Consider the following 17,949-nt stretch of genomic DNA (forward strand, 5'->3'; position numbering starts at 1 on the left):
ATTCACATATTCATATCGAGTTTCCCTGGATTTGTTTTGGATCTGAAATGCTCTTCATTCATTGATCAGGTCTGATCACTTCCCTATAAAAAGCCTTCAAAATGCGGTTCTTTCTGACATCGACATTTTCCACATTACCCACATCAAGTCACAAGCAACAACCATCATCTTGAAGCATATCCAAACCACTCATCATCAACAACACATCAACACATTTCCAGAAGGATCTTTTCACATCTCTTTTTCTTTCTCTTTCCTTCTTTGTACATTGTTAAAAAATTAAAAAGACAAAAACAAAAAAACAAATATATAAAATATGAAGACAAGTTGCAGATGTGCATTCCTGGTCACTATTTCCGCAACATTTCTTTTTTTAAAACATACTCTCAACATAAATTCTCTTCAAATCTATTTACAAGCCGTTTTCCGTGTTAAAGGTTTCAGTCATCATTCATCGGTCAGCATAGAAATCGGTCGCAGGGGTTTGAGTCCAGACAGTTGGAAGACGATAAGCCGGTCGGTCGGACCTCGTACAGCAATCAGAGTTTTTCAAGTTAAAGAAGCGACTTCTACAGACCGGGAATAAATATGCAGGTTGTCAACACACGACTGTCACCTGGCGATTCCCCCAAGTATATAAAACAAACTCACACCGGTGCCCTCACCTGTATTTAAACAACGTGTTCCTTGCACGTTAACTCCACTAAACTACAGGCTTCTGTTTCAGAGACAACATGTTTATTTGAGTTTTTATCCCTAAATCTTGTAAAATTGTAAAAGGTGAAATCTATTGACGTAGAGTGGAGAGAGCAGTTAAGGCAAGCCCTTCATTAGTAGACAGCTATTAGCCAATTCTTTAAATAGTTCAATATTTTCAACCTGATCGATATTTTTTTAACAAGAGCATGATATTAGGCTTACGAGAAACAGATCCTGTTGATAATTATATTCGTGAGTATGCAGATGTAGGCTATCCCAGGTCCAAAGCACTTTAAACTCTGTACTATTGAGTAGTATCAGTGACAACATGTTCGTCAGAGGCCAGATGTTAGGGTAAACCTGCTATCAAACGGTTTTGAAGACATGACCTCATCTCCCCCTCAGTTCTGATAGGATCGCCCGCACACATTGGCCGTGTAGAGACGGCAGGGATCCAATATTTAAGGTGATCACCATAAAAAAAGAAGAAATAAATGATTTTAAGACAGAGATAGAGACTTTGCACCGTTAAATACATCCCGAACAATCTCCCGACGCGAGGTCAGGGATTGGGCGAAAATATATAAACTGATTAAAGGTGTGTTTGAGTGTGTGTGTGTGTGTGTGTGTGTGTGTGTGTGTGTGTGTGTGTGTGTGTGTGTGTGTGTGTGTGTGTGTGTGTGTGTGTGTGTGTGTGTGTGAGTGTGGAGCGTAAAAGGGACAAACGACCCATCTGTCGGGTTGGTTTCTTGTCAGACGAGTTAGCTTGAAGAGGCTAACCGCGGTAGCGAGGACTTAAATCTGCGGCTTTGTGTCGATGGGCGACTTTCCAGTTATCAGTTCAGTTGTGAGGTAGCGCCCCAACCCCCCTCCCCCCCGGCACGCGTCGAGTACAGTGGGATGCCATGACCTTTAACCTTTGACCCCCTCCGCTCAGAGTAAGTTACGGTGACCTCGTTAAACCTGCCAACTCACCATTCAACCCCCTAACAAAGGTCAATTTAAACTTAGCGCCTAAAACCTTAGACAATTTTTGATCAGTAAATACTTCATACCTAGGTAATTATCGAGATTATAATACTAATAAATATAACTTTCAGGCCATCCGTTTTTTGTTATTTTTCATAAATCAAAGGCGACGTCCTTTCACAGATCCAAGCCCACATAGCAACCAATCATCTTAAGTTAAGGGCTAATCTTGAGTTTACCGTCAGATAATGCAACTAAAAACCAAAGTGGACGAACTTTCTCACAGACGAGCCTTTAAGGCGTCCAACACATCATAAGCCCATCTCTTGATTCCTTCCTCTCCTTTCCTTGTTTCCTTCCTCTCCTCTCCTTGTTTTGTCCGTTTGTCCGTTAGCATCCCTCGGCGCGGCGGGTAGCATGTATGCTAGCAATGTTCAACCGCCAAACCGCGCCGGGGTCCGGCTTTGGTTGAGGGGGCGGAGCTTAGAAACAATTCTCATACTCAATAAACCGGAACAGAAACCCAAAGCACAGACATGCCGAAACAGAAAAGAGAGAAAATGCAAGTAGACTGTACAGACGTTCTGCGGCCGGACAGTAAAGTGGAGGCCAGGGGGGGGGGGGGTGGGGGTCAGGGTGGAGCAGTCCTATCTGCACGAGGACCCCAGAACGGTGGGCGTGGGGGGGGCGGGGGCGCTGTAGTGGGGGTAGTTGTCGTTGGGCGGGGGTCCGGGCGGTAAGGAGTTGCCGTTGGTGGGCGAGCAGCTCAGCTGGAGCCGCCGCAGGTACTCGGCGTGGACGGGCTTGTGGCTCTGCAACACCTTGATGGCCTCGTCCACCGTGAACCACTCCCGCTTACGGCCTGCAGGGGGAGACAGAGCGCCACCGCAGTCAGCTCACCGCCGCTCAGCTCTCACACGTTGGTAGAGATTCAGTAAGTCCTCATTTGAACGGATAAGCTTAACCAAGGAACTGGTGTGTTTGCAGCGAGAGTATTTTCTTTAGGTTTATTGACTGTTATTGACTGTTATTCTAGAGGTACGGTGCAGTTAATTTGATCATAACTAAGTCATACTAAAAGTCCAGTACGTTAACATAGTCTCTCTGGAGCCCTCCTGAAGCAGTGTGTTGTGTGTGTGTTGTGAATGTGTTGTGTGTTGTGTACGTGTTATGTGTTGTGTATTTGCTGCTTGGTCTACTTATCCCAAATCTCATAGTTTGCAGGCTCGCGTGAGAGCATGCCCCAACACATCCACACAAACGCACAAAAGCAATCAGAGCCTGATACACACTCTACACACTCCTCCCTACTGTAGACGTAGGAACCGTTCACCGGGAAACGACAGGCGACACTTTCTACTGTAAATACTGAACACAGCTTTCTACCGTAAATACTGAACTCAGCTTTTTACTGTAAATACTGAACACAGCTTTCTACTGTAAATACTGAACACAGCTTCTACATCCAGGATCCATTCTGCACCACGGCCGCATGCTAACACCCTCCTCCTCCTCCACCCTCCTCCTCCTTCACCCTCCTCCCCGCCCCTCTCCTCCCCCCTCCTCCTCCTCCTCCTCCTCCTCCCCCTCCCCCTCCTCCTCCTCCTCTCCTCCTCCTCCCTCTCCTCTCCTCCCCCTCCTCCTCCCCCTCCCCCTCCACCCTCCTCCCCGCCCCTCTCCTCCCTCCCGCCCCTAAAGCCCCCCAGCCCTTCTGAGTCGCCCCCGCCGGGTGGGGTGGGGTGGGAGGTGGGGGGTGGGGGGGGAGGGGTGTCTCACCGATGTTGACGGAGTCCTCCCAGGCCTCCAGCGTCTCCGTCACCGTCAGCACGTAGACGTACGTCCGGTGCTTCCGGTCCTGGTTTTGCTGTCGGACGGAGAGGAGGAAGAGGAGGAAGAGGAGGAAGAGGAGGAGGAGGAAGAGGAGGAGGAAGAGGCGGAGGAGGAGGAGGAGGAAGAGGAGGAGAACAGAGGAGGTGGAGGAGGAGGTGGAGGAGGAAGAGGAAGAAGAGGAGGAGGAGGAGGAGGAAGAGGAGGAAGAGGAGGAGGAGGAAGAGGAGGAGGAAGAGGAGGAGGAGGAGGAAGAGGAGGAGAACAGAGGAGGTGGAGGAGGAGGTGGAGGAGGAAGAGGAGGAGGAGGAGGAGGGGGAGGGGGAGGAGAGGGGCGGGGAGGAGGGTGAAGGAGGAGGAGGAAGAGGAAGAGGAAGAGGAAGAGGAAGAGGAAGAGGAGGAGGAGGAGGAGGAGGAGGAGGAAAACAGAGGAGTGAGTTCACGTCTCCAGGGGAGTGAGACCAGAGGGAGAGGGGCTCACAGCGCTGGGGTCTGAACCCTCCATGGTGAGAGAGGAGGAGCTCTTCCCCAATGTGCTTTTAAACAGGAGTTTATTTAACTTTAATCTCATCTCTAAAGATAACATAGAAACATTAAGTTACGACATAACATCATCTACAGCAGAGCTGCAATACAACATACAAATGGGGAATAGAAGATTCTGTTAATGAAACGAGGTAACACGTCCGGGACGTACCTCGAATACGCCCAGCAGACGACCCAGCTGACCCCTGACCCCGGCCTGAAGGAGAACACAAATGGAATGTTATTATTAATGCATTAATGTTCATAAAACATTAGGCCGAACCAACGTCTGCATGGCTGTGAGGGGAATGCTGTGATCACGTGTGTATGTGTGAGCAGCAGGTAGGTAAAAGCAGAAGCGCATCATCAGACATAAACCACATTACGTATCGTCTATCAAGCCGATCAGAGCTCATTCAATCAGTGTCCCAGACTCCAGCACGCCAAAGATTCTGCTGCCTCATCTGAAACCTGTTTTATGACCTGTCTGCAGCTCACTGGATCCCAGGACGGATTGTCAGAGACAGATGTCCTTTCTGGACGCACTACGGCCGACTCTGTGGCCGCACACAGTGCGTCATTAAACAACTATTTACAAGACAGAAACTGTCTGTCCGGCTGCCATCTTCTGTGGTCCAGCATAGACGCTTAACCTAGCAGTGAGGCCACAACAGTGTCATCTCTACATCACCAGGCACGCAAACTATTTTTATTTCATATTTCAGCCTTTTTTAATAAGCAGGTCTGGCATCTTGGCTTATTCTCAGGCACGCACGCACGCACACACACACGCACACACACACAAACACACACACATACACGCACACACACACACACACACACACACACACACACACACACCGTCGCGCACACACACACACACACACACGTCTTGGCCCGTGCATGTGCGTGTGGCGCGCTGCAGTCCACTGACTCTTGTTTGTTTGTCGATAGTCGTTGGTGATGGCTATGTTTGGTTTCGGTTTGTCGAATAGCCTAATGTGGTTTAGGGGTCGCAGATCGGCCGAGCTAGAGATCCTAGCAGTGAAGTTCTGATCTTTATCTAGGAACCGGTTGGATGTGGCTTCCTCGTGTGAGATGGATTTGACAGATGCGTCGTTATCAGGAGATCTGCGTCGTGCCGAGCAGGACGGGAGGACCCGCGGTTCCTCTGAGGGCAGCGGGGGCATTCTGGGTCATCGGGGGTCTGGGAGTCTACGGTTCGGGCGCGTCGCTGTAAACTTTAGCCAACGAAACCGTTGGCGGCGCTGAACACCGAAGAGAGACCCCCCTCCACCGGAGTGTACCGCCGGTCTCACGCCGCACCGCGCCCACACCCGGAACGACCCCGGAGAGCGCCGCTGAAGGCAGGAGACCCCCGCGGGCCTCCCCCGGGGCGGCCTGTAGCTAGCGGTAGCGCTGGTTAGCTCCTCTCACCGTGTTGTTTCTCTCCAGACTCAGACCCCGCCTCCTTCACGCCGGTCGGATTACCGCCGCGTCACATGACCCCATCCCCTGGCGTTCCAGGACCACTTCTCAACATACTGGAGGAGTGTGGTTCTGTCCCCTCGACGTGACCAGCGGGGGGGGGGGGGGACCAGCGGGCCAGAGGAGGGGGGGGGGGGGGGTTGGAATCCAGCCCGCTGCCAAGTTTAGCCTGTTGACGTCGTGGAGAACACGAGGTCCCCGCGGAGCCGCTCCGGTCCCGCCCGCCCGGGCACACGTCGCCCCCCCCTCCTCCGCCCCCCCCCCCCCCCAGCCCCCGTTTCTCGCTCTCCTTGATGGGCGCACCGCCAAGCTATCCCCGAGGGTCGACGCTGTAACTGGGGGCACTGGTTCACAGATTAAGTAAAGAGCGATGGTTCCCAGGGCGACGTATCGCGGGTGAACGTTAAACCAGGGCGCGCTGTTCTACACGCACTGCTTTACTACAAAGGTCAAAGGTGGCTCACCACTTCGTTTTGCATGGATGACCGTTCACGACCAACCCTCACCTTGAGGCTTTCTGGATCGTTTTTGCAGATGAGACGGTGTGTGTGCCAAACATAACCACAGCACGCACGCACGCACGCACACACACACACACACACACACACACACACACACACACACACACACACACACACACACACACACACACACACACACACACACACACACACACACACACACACACACACACACACACACACACACACTCAGGGAGGATGTGGGGGTCACCTCCTCGAACACCTCCCGTACGGCCGCGCCACAGGGCTCCTCCTCGGGCTCCATGCCCCCCCCGGGGACGATCCACTGGTCGGGGTGGCGGCTGCTGCTGACCAGCAGCACCTGGGGGGGGGGGGGGGGGGGCACAGAGTGAACACTGGGGCAGCAAATGTCAGACAACGCCTTCGTATTCGCCTTCTGCTCCCCCACACAGCGAGCGATGGGTTCGCTATCGAGTCGTTATCAACCTTTTTCCTGAAGATCAAATAAGAAATTGGACTCTGGATAAACAAACTGGTTCATGAGACACGTGTGTGTGTGTGTGTGTGTGTGTGTGTGTGTGTGTGTGTGTGTGTGTGTGTGTGTGTGTGTGTGTGTGTGTGTGTGTGTGTGTGTGTGTGTGTGTGTGTGTGTGTTAGTCGCAATGAAAATAAATACTCACAAGAAACTCAACACAAATGTCAACTCGTAAAGCCGGTTAAAATGGGACATTGCCGTGTGAAATGCCAGATGATCTATTAATCGCCCAACCGTCTATTAATACTTAAGGTCATCAACATCAAATTGATTTCATTTTGCATTTACCTCATTGGTCGTTCAGAGAACTCAAATGACCTCTACTATTTTGCCGAAAGGGTTTGATGCTGCATGCGCAGATCTGATCCCATCACGCCTATGAAGCAGTGATCTCCCTATGAAGCAATGATCTCCCCTATGAAGCAATGATCTCACCATGAAGCAGTGATCTCCCTATGAAGCAGTGATCTCCCTATGAAGCAGTGATCTCCATATGAAGCAGTGATCTCACTATGAAGCAGTGATCTCCCCTATGAAGCAGTGATCTCCATATGAAGCAGTGATCTCCCCTATGAAGCAGTGATCTCCCCTATGAAGCAGTGATCTCCCCTATGAAGCAGTGATCTCCATATGAAGCAGTGATCTCCCCTATGAAGCAGTGATCTACACATGAAGCAGTGATCTCAATATGAAGCAGTGATCTCCCCCATGAAGCAGTGATCTCACTATGAAGCAGTGATCTCCCTATGAAGCAGTGATCTCAATATGAAGCAGTGATCTCCCCCATGAAGCAGTGATCTCACTATGAAGCAGTGATCTCCCCTATGAAGCAGTGATCTCACTATGAAGCAGTGATCTCCCCTATGAAGCAGTGATCTCCCCTATGAAGCAGTGATCTCACTATGAAGCAGTGATCTCCCCTATGAAGCAGTGATCTCACTATGAAGCAGTGATCTCACTATGAAGCAGTGATCTCCCCCATGAAGCACCGATCTCACTATGAAGCAGTGATCTCCCCTATGAAGCAGTGATCTCACTATGAAGCAGTGATCTCCCCTATGAAGCAGTGATCTCACTATGAAGCAGTGATCTCCCCTATGAAGCAGTGATCTCACTATGAAGCAGTGATCTCCACATGAAGCAGTGATCTCACTATGAAGCAGTGATCTCACTATGAAGCAGTGATCTCCACATGAAGCAGTGATCTCCCCATGAAGCACTGATCTCCCCTATGAAGCAGTGATCTCCCCTATGAAGCAGTGATCTCCATATGAAGCAGTGATCTCCCTATGAAGCAGTGATCTCACTATGAAGCAGTGATCTCCCCTATGAAGCAGTGATCTCACTATGAAGCAGTGATCTCCACATGAAGCAGTGATCTCACTATGAAGCAGTGATCTCCATATGAAGCAGTGATCTCACTATGAAGCAGTGATCTCCCTATGAAGCAGTGATCTCACTATGAAGCAGTGATCTCCCTATGAAGCAGTGATCTCACTATGAAGCAGTGATCTCCCCGATGAAGCAGTGATCTCCCCTATGAAGCAGTGATCTCCCCTATGAAGCAGTGATCTCACTATGAAGCAGTGATCTCCATATGAAGCAGTGATCTCACTATGAAGCAGTGATCTCCCCCATGAAGCAGTGATCTCACTATGAAGCAGTGATCTCCATATGAAGCAGTGATCTCCCCTATGAAGCAGTGATCTCACTATGAAGCAGTGATCTCCATATGAAGCAGTGATCTCCCCTATGAAGCAGTGATCTCCATATGAAGCAGTGATATCACTATGAAGCAGTGATCTCCATATGAAGCAGTGATCTCCCGTATGAAGCAGTGATCTCACTATGAAGCAGTGATCTCCATATGAAGCAATGATCTCCCGTATCGACCACAACGAGCGACCTTCGCCCTTCATCTGTCTCCGGCCGTAAACCTCCGTCTGAATCCTGAGGTTCCCAGCGCCCCCCGTCCTGCTGCTGACGTTCCCTATTTTCCGAGCCGGCGCTTTGGGAACGTCTTTCTGAAATGTCAGGCGCCCCCTCCCTCTCCAGTGAGGGGAGTTCAACCCCCAGCGCTCCTGGAGGGGCTCCAGCCAGCGCCCCCGGAGCCCGGTGAACAGTCAGGGGGACGGGGCCCGGGGGGCCGGCTCCACTCGGGGCCCCGGGGTCGAGCGGTCTGCCCCGGGGGGGGGGGGTCGGATTACACTACAGCTGCACTGTAGCGCGATACGGGGGCTCCGGGGGTCCCGTCCCCGATGCCTCTGGCTGTCAACACACGGACCACAACACAGGAGGGGACCACCGGGACACACACACACACCTCTGCACACACGCGCACACACACACACCTCTGCACACACACACACGTGCACCCCGTGACACACTCGCCCTCCCCCGGGGGAAGCGGGATGAGATAAGTCTTGGGGGTCATGCTGGTGATTAACACCTGGTCCGGGGTCTTTGCAGATCGTAACGAGGTCCGTGTCCCGACTAAATATAGAACCCAGGGAGGCACTTCAGTCTCCTTCTGACGGACACCACGGCCCGTATGTACCGGGTGGTGTCAGGTGCATTCTGGGTGTTATAAACAGTACGGTTTGGAGTCGCTCTTGTTATTTATTATAGTATCATAATCATGCATTCATAACTATTGGCCTTCCTGTTCCCCTCGGCCTGTCCGCAGATCGCCGTGTCACTAATCCGGCCTTGTCCGCTAATCCAGACTCATGCCTCAAACTCACCCCTCTGGCGCTCTCCAAACTCACCCCTCTGGCGCTCTCCAAACTCACCCCTCTGGCGCTCTCCAAACTCACCCCTCTGGCGCTCCTCTCCAAACTCACCCCTCTGGCGCCCCTCTCCAAACTCACCCCTCTGGCGCTCCTCTCCAAACTCACCCCTCTGGCGCTCTCCAAACTCACCCCTCTGGCGCTCCCCAAACTCACCCCTCTGGCGCTCCTCTCCAAACTCACCCCTCTGGCGCTCCTCTCCAAACTCACCCCTCTGGCGCCCCTCTCCAAACTCACCCCTCTGGCGCTCCTCTCCAAACTCACCCCTCTGGCGCTCTCCAAACTCACCCCTCTGGCGCTCCCCAAACTCACCCCTCTGGCGCTCTCCAAACTCACCCCTCTGGCGCTCTCCAAACTCACCCCTCTGGCGCTCCTCCCCAAACTCACCCCTCTGGCGCCCCTCTCCAAACTCACCCCTCTGGCGCCCCTCTCCAAACTCACCCCTCTGGCGCTCTCCAAACTCACCCCTCTGGCGCTCCCCAAACTCACCCCTCTGGCGCTCTCCAAACTCACCCCTCTGGCGCTCTCCAAACTCACCCCTCTGGCGCTCTCCAAACTCACCCCTCTGGCGCTCTCCAAACTCACCCCTCTGGCGCTCCCCAAACTCACCCCTCTGGCGCTCTCCAAACTCACCCCTCTGGCGCTCTCCAAACTCACCCCTCTGGCGCTCTCCAAACTCACCCCTCTGGCGCTCCCCAAACTCACCCCTCTGGCGCCCCTCTCCAAACTCACCCCTCTGGCGCTCTCCAAACTCACCCCTCTGGCGCTCCCCAAACTCACCCCTCTGGCGCTCCCCAAACTCACCCCTCTGGCGCTCTCCAAACTCACCCCTCTGGTGCTCTCCAAATTGGATTTGCGACCGTATCGTTAACAAACAAAAAGGCACTTTGAGCGCCCCCCCCCCCCCAAAGGGACGTGACGCCGTTTCGCCGTGACGATTTCGCCAGCACGTCCGGGGGAAGCGTTGCATTGTGGGTCGGGCTGCGTTACAGGAGACACCCGCTCCTCTACCAGCTGGGGGGGGGGAACCGTGCCCATGCCGGGGGGCGGGGCCGTGCCAGGGGGCGGGGCCGGTGGGCGGGGTCGGGGCCGTGCCAGGGGGCGGGGCCGGTGGGCGGGGCCGTGCCAGGGGGCGGGCCGGGGGCGGGGCCGTGCCAGGGGGCGGGGCTGTTGAGTGGCCCACCTGACGTCTGAATGTTTTATAGTTCCTCTTAGCATGTAAACAAGGGGGGCGGGGGGGTAGTATGGGAAAGGTCACGCATGCTTGACATATAGATACGGCGTGTATGTATTCTATATAAGGCCTAAAAAAAAAAAATGTTTGGTTCCGGTTTCCGACCGACCATGTAAATTTATGTGCGACCCAAATCATTTTATGAGCTTTAAAAAAAAAAAAAACGATTTTTCTTTTTTTGATGCAAACTATAATTACGTTTTGGTACAGCACCTCTTCATTCTGTACATGGATGAGAGAATTTTCTTGTTTTTAAATGAAAACAACCTACCAATCATTCGCTGCAGCTGGAAAAAATAAAATAAAAAAATAAAATAAATTCCCTACCTACCCATGACCTCAACTGACAACCAACAGGAACCAAACTTTTTTATTTTTTAGGCCTAAGGCGTGTATGTATTCTATATACGGCGTGTATGTATTCTATATACGGCGTGTATGTATTCTATATACGGCGTGTATGATCCTATGTACGGCGTTTGTATGTATATTTAGGTTTCAATGTGCGTGCACAGTAGATGCACGGACGGACAGGAAGAGGTGTTTAAATGCGTCGGCGCGTCAGCGGTCCGCTCAAGGTTGTGTTCTCGTACGTGTGCGTGAACTCGGTATAAATACACCGAGAAGGACCTGGCAACCCACTTCTCCCGCCACCTCCGGGTGAGTAACCTACCGAGAAGGACCTGGCAACCCACTTCTCCCGCCACCTCCGGGTGAGGGACCTACCGAGAAGGACCTGGCAACCCACTTCTCCCGCCACCTCCGGGTGAGTAACCTACCGAGAAGGACCTGGCAACCCACTTCTCCCGCCACCTCCGGGTGAGTAACCTACCGAGAAGGACCTGGCAACCCACTTCTCCCGCCACCTCCGGGTGAGGGACCTACCGAGAAGGACCTGGCAACCCACTTCTCCCGCCACCTCCGGGTGAGTAACCTACCGAGAAGGACCTGGCAACCCACTTCTCCCGCCACCTCCGGGTGAGTAACCTACCGAGAAGGACCTGGCAACCCACTTCTCCCGCCACCTCCGGGTGAGTAACCTACCGAGAAGGACCTGGCAACCCACTTCTCCCGCCACCTCCGGGTGAGTAACCTACCGAGAAGGACCTGGCAACCCACTTCTCCCGCCACCTCCGGGTGAGGGACCTACCGAGAAGACTATTTTCAAAGCAGCCTACCCCCTTTCTTTGAAAATATGAGCGCGTGGCTCTGGGTGACAGACAGACAGACAGACAGACAGACAGACAGACAGACAGACAGACAGACAGACAGACAGACAGACAGACAGAGAGACAGTGTTTTGGTTTTGGTTTCTGACACTAGATGAGGACCTGAAAGGGATAAGACCTTCTCCAGGCGGATTGTCTGTTTACAGAACACAAAGGAGAATAGCTTCCGGGTCAACAGGGGTCAGATCCTGTGGGGCTTTTTTTATGTCTTCAAATGCCTTCGGCAAGTTATTTTCTTTAGAACTTTGAATTGTCTTTTTCGAGGAATCAGGAAGAGCTTCTGGTAATCTCTGCGATATCAAACGACCCGTATCAGAGGAGGGTGCTGCGTACGTAGATTGGATGGTGGGACTCTTTGCACTCTTCCTCTCTCCTTCTGCTCTTCCCTCCCCTCTCAATGTAACCAGAGGTGACCGATCTGTCCAGCAGCTCCCCGGCTACTGGGCGTCAGTCAGGGGGTATGGGTCTTGGCTAGATTGGCTTGCTGGTGGTGGGTGGGGTAGGGGGTGAGGGGTGGGGTGGGGGTGGGGGGTGGGGTAGGGGGTGAGGGGTGGGGTAGGGGGTGAGGGGTGGGGTAGGGGGTGAGGGGTGGGGTGGGGGTGGGGGGGGGGGGCAGGGGGGGGGGGGAGGGAGAGGGGTCCAGAAGGACACCCATCAGAAGGATTGTCCATGGTACACAACAAAAGCATGCAGCACTTTGTGGAAAAAGTACAGGCTCACACCTACTTGAGGAGAGGTCAGGGGCGGGAGAGACCGGAACATCCGCGATCTGGGGCGTGTGGGGGGGGGAGTGGCGAAGGGGGGCCGAAATAGACCGCCCCTACTCCGGGAGAGACCATCGAGAAGGCTTGGAGAGCCATCGATTGGCTTTGCACATTTAATGGGTTCTATGTTATTTGGAGAGCATGTTCTTCATATTTTGTCACTGGGATACTAGGAAGCACTTTGTCGGTTAGGTTGACTAAAATGTTTAGAAGTCTTGGTATGTTTACTCCACTACATTCATCCTAGGCTCGGACGTATTTATCTCATTGCCGTAGTTTCAATGGAAAAGGGCTGTTTCATTCAAGCAATCCACTCTACACAGTATAAACAGGATGATTGCTGTTGACGCCAGGCCAACTGAAGCCTGACTGGAACCGTCCGGCCTGACCAGTGTGGTCATAGAAGAACTGGAATGATCACAACATCACGCAGGGTTACTGCGTGGTTTTAGATACTGTATTATCAGATGTTAGCGTGAAAAGCACATTTCGGGAATACCAGCTGAGTAGGGTTGATGAAGGTGATAAGATTGCGTGGAGAGAGAAAACCTGCCACAACTTTAGAAAGATATGCAAATATCTGGTTACTTATCAGCCTGAAACGACTTCTGAAAGCCAGTATGAGTGAAACAACTCAGGAACGCTAATTGGGTCTGTTTTTTTATTCCTACTCGCTTCGCTGAATCCGGTCTTTAAATAGAGCAGTGTGGAGCAACCGCCTCAAAACACCTCATTTTGAAAACAGCTCAACTAACTAACTTAATCCTCTGTCAAGTCAAAGGTTTCATTCATAGATTAGAGGACCATAGATGATGACTATTGTGTCCCATATAGTCATCTGTCATATAGAATACATCTAAGTATTTTGATGATATGACTCTCATCATATCATTTGCAGGCTCTTGGTTCTAGCTTGAACCACGGAAGCTTTTTATGCGTTTAGTTATCAGCCAATCAGGATGAGATATTCATTAATCAGGAACACTCTCCGATGACCACTCCCACCCACGGACGACTTAACCCCCAAGCATCTCTACACTTTTCCCGTGAATATCACCGAAAGTTGAAAAGTTTGGTAATCTTTTCGTTCAGTATGGCTTTATTTGAAATCGCCTTTGAATGAAAAATATTTAATAAATAATAATATTTATTTAAAAGAAACGCGCATGGGTTCAGACGCGATAATCGAATTTGAGGCGTAAAAGCTTGGCTGTATCGAAACATTAGCGACGATGAAGTGGGTTTAAGCTCGTAGCCCGGACACCACAGAGAGGTAATCTTCCAGGGAACATAAACACCTCCCGGTCCCAAAGGGGGGACGCCTGGAACCGTCACACACAGGAGGGTTGAAATGCCAAGCAGGGTGTTGGCAGCGAGGCGGTGCAGGGATCAAGAAGAGAAGAGCGGAGGGCATAGCACAATAAACCAGGACATAGGGCGGATAGAGGAGCACAATCCGCAAAGACATAGCGGCGTTTAAATAGACATGTGAGAGTCGCGATGTTACAGCGAAATATAAAACACTCGTCACGGTCGTCTTGTTAGAGGCGGCTGGCTTTGTGTTCGGCTTTCACAAAGATGCTGTAAATTACAAAGGAGGAGGAAGAAAGCGATCGCCTTTCACTTCACAAAACGAAGTCAGGAAATATCTGAGGTAACTGGAGTTCTGTTGTGACAGTAGCTTACAACAAGGCGTCAGGTGTTAGGTCAGTCCTCCTAATCTGCATCAATTTTAATTACATTTGATGGACTCAATTTCATTAATGTCACGGTAATATTGAGGTGAACTTTTTCTTTAGAGTTGATCAAATTTAGGTCTGCTGACAGAGAAGATGAACGAAATTCCCTTGTCGTTTAAATCACATCAGCCCAATAATAAAAGTCTGAATTATTGGACATGGCTTTATTTTAATTAATGTGTCACTACTACCTCGACTTACTGGACATGAGGATGGCTCACCACCTCATACATAAGTGTGATAGTCCTACTCTGCTTGTCAAATCGCCTATTATACCAGGAGATGAGGCGTCAAAAGGTGAATTACTGTATCATTATTCAACATGTGTTTTCAATGTTCATCAATCTGGTCCGTACAATTATAGACCAGTCTACTACATTACACCCATGAAGCTGTGCTGCTTGGACTATCATGTTTCCTATTTAGTCATTTAGAAGAGACACTTTTACCCAAAGGGACATACAGCGATCTCAAATACATGTCGTAGTTCAGGAGCAAGAAGGGAGGTTAGAGCGCTGCGGACATTGGGGATCGAACCCTGGACCTCTTGGTACTGGGTTCGATCCACGTCTCATAATGCTTTAAACCTTCCCTCAGCGAGGGGTTTGACCTCAGCGGACCCGGCCAGCCACCGTACCTCAGAGGGTCACAGACCAGAGGAGCCCGGCCCCGTGGACGTTACTCTGGTGGTCTGAGCAGCCGTGACCGCCCCGCCGGGCCGAGCCGAGCCCCGCCGGGCCGAGCCCCGCCGGGCCGAGCCCCGCCGGGCCGAGCCCCGTCCTGGCCTCCATGTTCCCCCCAGAGGTCTCCGATCGATCCCCAACCCTCCGCCCGGGGTCCCGGTAGAGGCGGCTCCGTTCAGAAGCTCAGCGCTAAGGACCGCACGGTCCACGCGTGTTGCCACGGTTCCCGACTGTGTGTGTGTGCGTGTGCGTGTGTGTGTGTGTGTGTGTGTGTCAGCGTGGACGCGCAAATAAGATTGGGCCGAGATATCCAATAGCAATAACACATTAATGAACAATAGGGCAGTCCTTTGTACCCACGCGCCAAGTGCCTTTTCAGGTTCTGTTAAACTCAGGTGACGGCTGAGTTTAACAGGGGGGGGGGGGGGGGGGGGGGGTATGGCCTTTGTCCTGATCTCAACAACAGTGTTCATCCAGAGTACAGAGCTCATGTTTTGGCAGACTGTCACAAACACAAAGGACGGCTGAGTCAAGTATGTAACGATTCACCTGTGTGTGCTAACCCCCCCCCGACACACACACACACACACACACACACACACACACACACACACACACACACACACACACACACACACACACACACACACACACACACACACACACACACACACACACACACACACACACACACACACACACACGAAGGGTGCAGCCTAGGAACTGCTCAAGGACAACCTGGCACTTTTTGTCCGAAACAAAACAGTAACCTGGCCTGTCTATTACTACCTAATCCACCTGAGCTATACTGAGTGTGTGTGTGTGTGTGTGTGGGGGGGGGGGGGTTGTTGATGTGTTGGTTGACAGGGTGATAGAATGAATTGAAGGGTGGTGAAGCAGATGTCCTTAAAGAACACCATGACCGGTGTGCTTTACACTGAGAACGGCCACTTTAGGGGACCGTATGTGCTGGTCGACAGAGTCGGAGCATTTCAGTGAGAGCAGCTCAGCTGGCTGTTTGGATTTGAGCAGACTAGTATTTGAGTAACCGCAACACGACCCCGCTTGTCCCCCAAATCTCACAAAGTAACGGCTCAGACGGATCTTGCCGTAACAGTCTTATGATGTCAGACTATGTTGGGAGCTTTTTATTACATAACTCGTCTACTGCCGCTGTTTATTTGCAGAGCATTTTAGCCATTTCAAGCGTTCAACAGTTCCTGTTGCGCCAGGTTGTCGAGCATAAAAGCTTCAAAAACAACCCAGGCACTTTTATAGACCAGGTACTGCAGACATTATATTAAAGATTCAGGAAAAATACATAACAAATGCGTGTTTGCGTCCATCACGGCGCGGCCTGTTCAGGCAGTGCATAGCCCCTTTAAATACCCATAATATACCCTTATCCAACCGAGCCGGCTGCCTTAGGAAAGCAACTGCATGATGACCATACATAACCAAATACACACGTTGAAAACGATCTAACTCGGCCTATATTCAGTGAACAATGTTATCATCCCGAAAGCTCGTCATGACCGCCTACAATGTTGGTTTTATTTGTGTAAACCTCCTTCCCAGGCGTTCTCATCGCACGACAGAACGTCGGTACGGGATGCTCGTAATGAGCGTTAAGGGCGAGGAGGCGGGACTTTCAGTTCCATAGGTTTAGCAGCGAGCAACGAGCAGGAGGGTGTGCCCCGCTAGAGGAGTACATTGTCCTTTACATATTTCGGATATTCTTAATTCTTTGTTACATTTTTAGTAAAAACGACACATGTATTCTCCTTGCAGTTGTTGTCACGTTCTTACAATTCTCGTTGTGAGGACTGTTAACTGGGGTACACACTACAGCTGATAGCAAGTAAGTCACCGGAAATTGCGTTCAGGTGCACCGGGATAACGCTACAACTCAGGATCCCCTCTCAGCCTACTCGCCCCCTCGCGTTCTCAAACTAGCCTGAACTGGATAGCCCCGGGCGACCAGCTCCAACAACCCTTTAAAAAAAATAAAAAAAAAGAGCTGGAAACCGGTTGCTTCACGTGCGAGCCACGCGCATAACTGACAATGTGCGTTTATCCGCGTGGGGTAACCCTAAAAGATAAATTAAACACTTACACGTAACCCTGTACGCAGGAGCTACACGTTAACACTTAAAGGTTAGAGCATATGTTACGGACACCGGGCTGGCGGCGTGGTGCAACACTATCCTATACATGGCATGGAAGCCGTTAACAAATAAATCACAAATAATCAATGACAAGCTTATTGATATGCAGTCGTCCAGCGGCCGCCGCTGCGGGGTCCCCTACCTCCTCCTCACGCTCGTTCTTGAAACACAGACACGCCGCCCGCTTCTTGAAGCCCTCTCCATCGTAGGTCCTGGTCTGGTTCGGCTTGAACTTCATCATGGATGATGTCGACCACCCGAACAAACTGAATCCCGGTTCGGCCAGTGGAGTCACCACCGCATCGCTTCTCTTTTCTGTGACGGAGAGAAAATCAGCATCCGCGGGGCTCAGCGGGAAAAGGCAGCGAAATCCAGAGCAGGAGAACCAGGAGAACCGTTCACCGGGAAACCGATCGGTATTCTCCCATGCGTCGGTGGATACGGACCATACACTCCGTGTTCTTGCCTAATTGTAATGCGTGTAGCCAGGGTTCCCAGTTCTCCATACACGCCATTCGACTAGTGTGTGTGTGTGTGTGTGTGTGTGTGTGTGTGTGTGTGTGTGTGTGTGTGTGTGTGTGTGTGCAGTTCTCTCGTCAGAGGGGAGGCGGGGATCTTATGTACAGCCCACACAGACAACCCTCCTCTGCTCCGGCGCTATTGCGCATGGCCGTCGCTGAGTCAGTACAATGGACACAAGGCCACTTGCTCGGAGAAAACGGGCTTGTGTTGGAAGTGCGCGTCACTAGTCATTTGCGCTTCATTGAAAAACAGTGCGAGTAACTCGGGCCGCTTCGGAGTCCGTCCTCCCCGCTGAA

General features: G+C 51.6%; 1 protein-coding gene across 1 annotated transcript; it reads right to left on the minus strand.

Annotated features, from left to right (window-relative positions):
* Positions 1–907: 907 nt before the first annotated feature.
* On the minus strand, positions 908–17,734 carry LOC130381855 (diphosphoinositol polyphosphate phosphohydrolase 3-beta-like). Its single transcript, XM_056589669.1, has 5 exons — positions 17,274–17,734; positions 6,241–6,351; positions 4,193–4,237; positions 3,445–3,532; positions 908–2,530 (listed from the first exon to the last, which is right to left on the minus strand). The coding sequence occupies exons 1-5, from the start codon at positions 17,370–17,372 to the stop codon at positions 2,316–2,318; spliced, it is 558 nt and encodes a 185-aa protein (XP_056445644.1). The 5' UTR covers positions 17,373–17,734; the 3' UTR covers positions 908–2,315.
* Between the last annotated feature and the right edge of the window lie 215 nt (positions 17,735–17,949).

The sequence above is a fragment of the Gadus chalcogrammus genome, chromosome 4, assembly GCF_026213295.1.
Source record: "Gadus chalcogrammus isolate NIFS_2021 chromosome 4, NIFS_Gcha_1.0, whole genome shotgun sequence".
Classification (NCBI taxonomy): Eukaryota; Metazoa; Chordata; class Actinopteri; order Gadiformes; family Gadidae; genus Gadus; species Gadus chalcogrammus.

Bases quoted from the DNA above. Each gene is read 5' to 3' on its own strand.
- LOC130381855 (XM_056589669.1), bottom strand. From the start codon at position 17,372: ATGATGAAGTTCAAGCCGAACCAGACCAGGACCTACGATGGAGAGGGC. The intron at 6,352-17,273 runs GTAGGGGACCCC...CCCCCCCCCCAG, and splicing joins AGAACGAGCGTGAGGAGGAG to GTGCTGCTGGTCAGCAGCAG. The intron at 4,238-6,240 runs GTGACCCCCACA...GTTCTCCTTCAG, and splicing joins TACGGGAGGTGTTCGAGGAG to GCCGGGGTCAGGGGTCAGCT.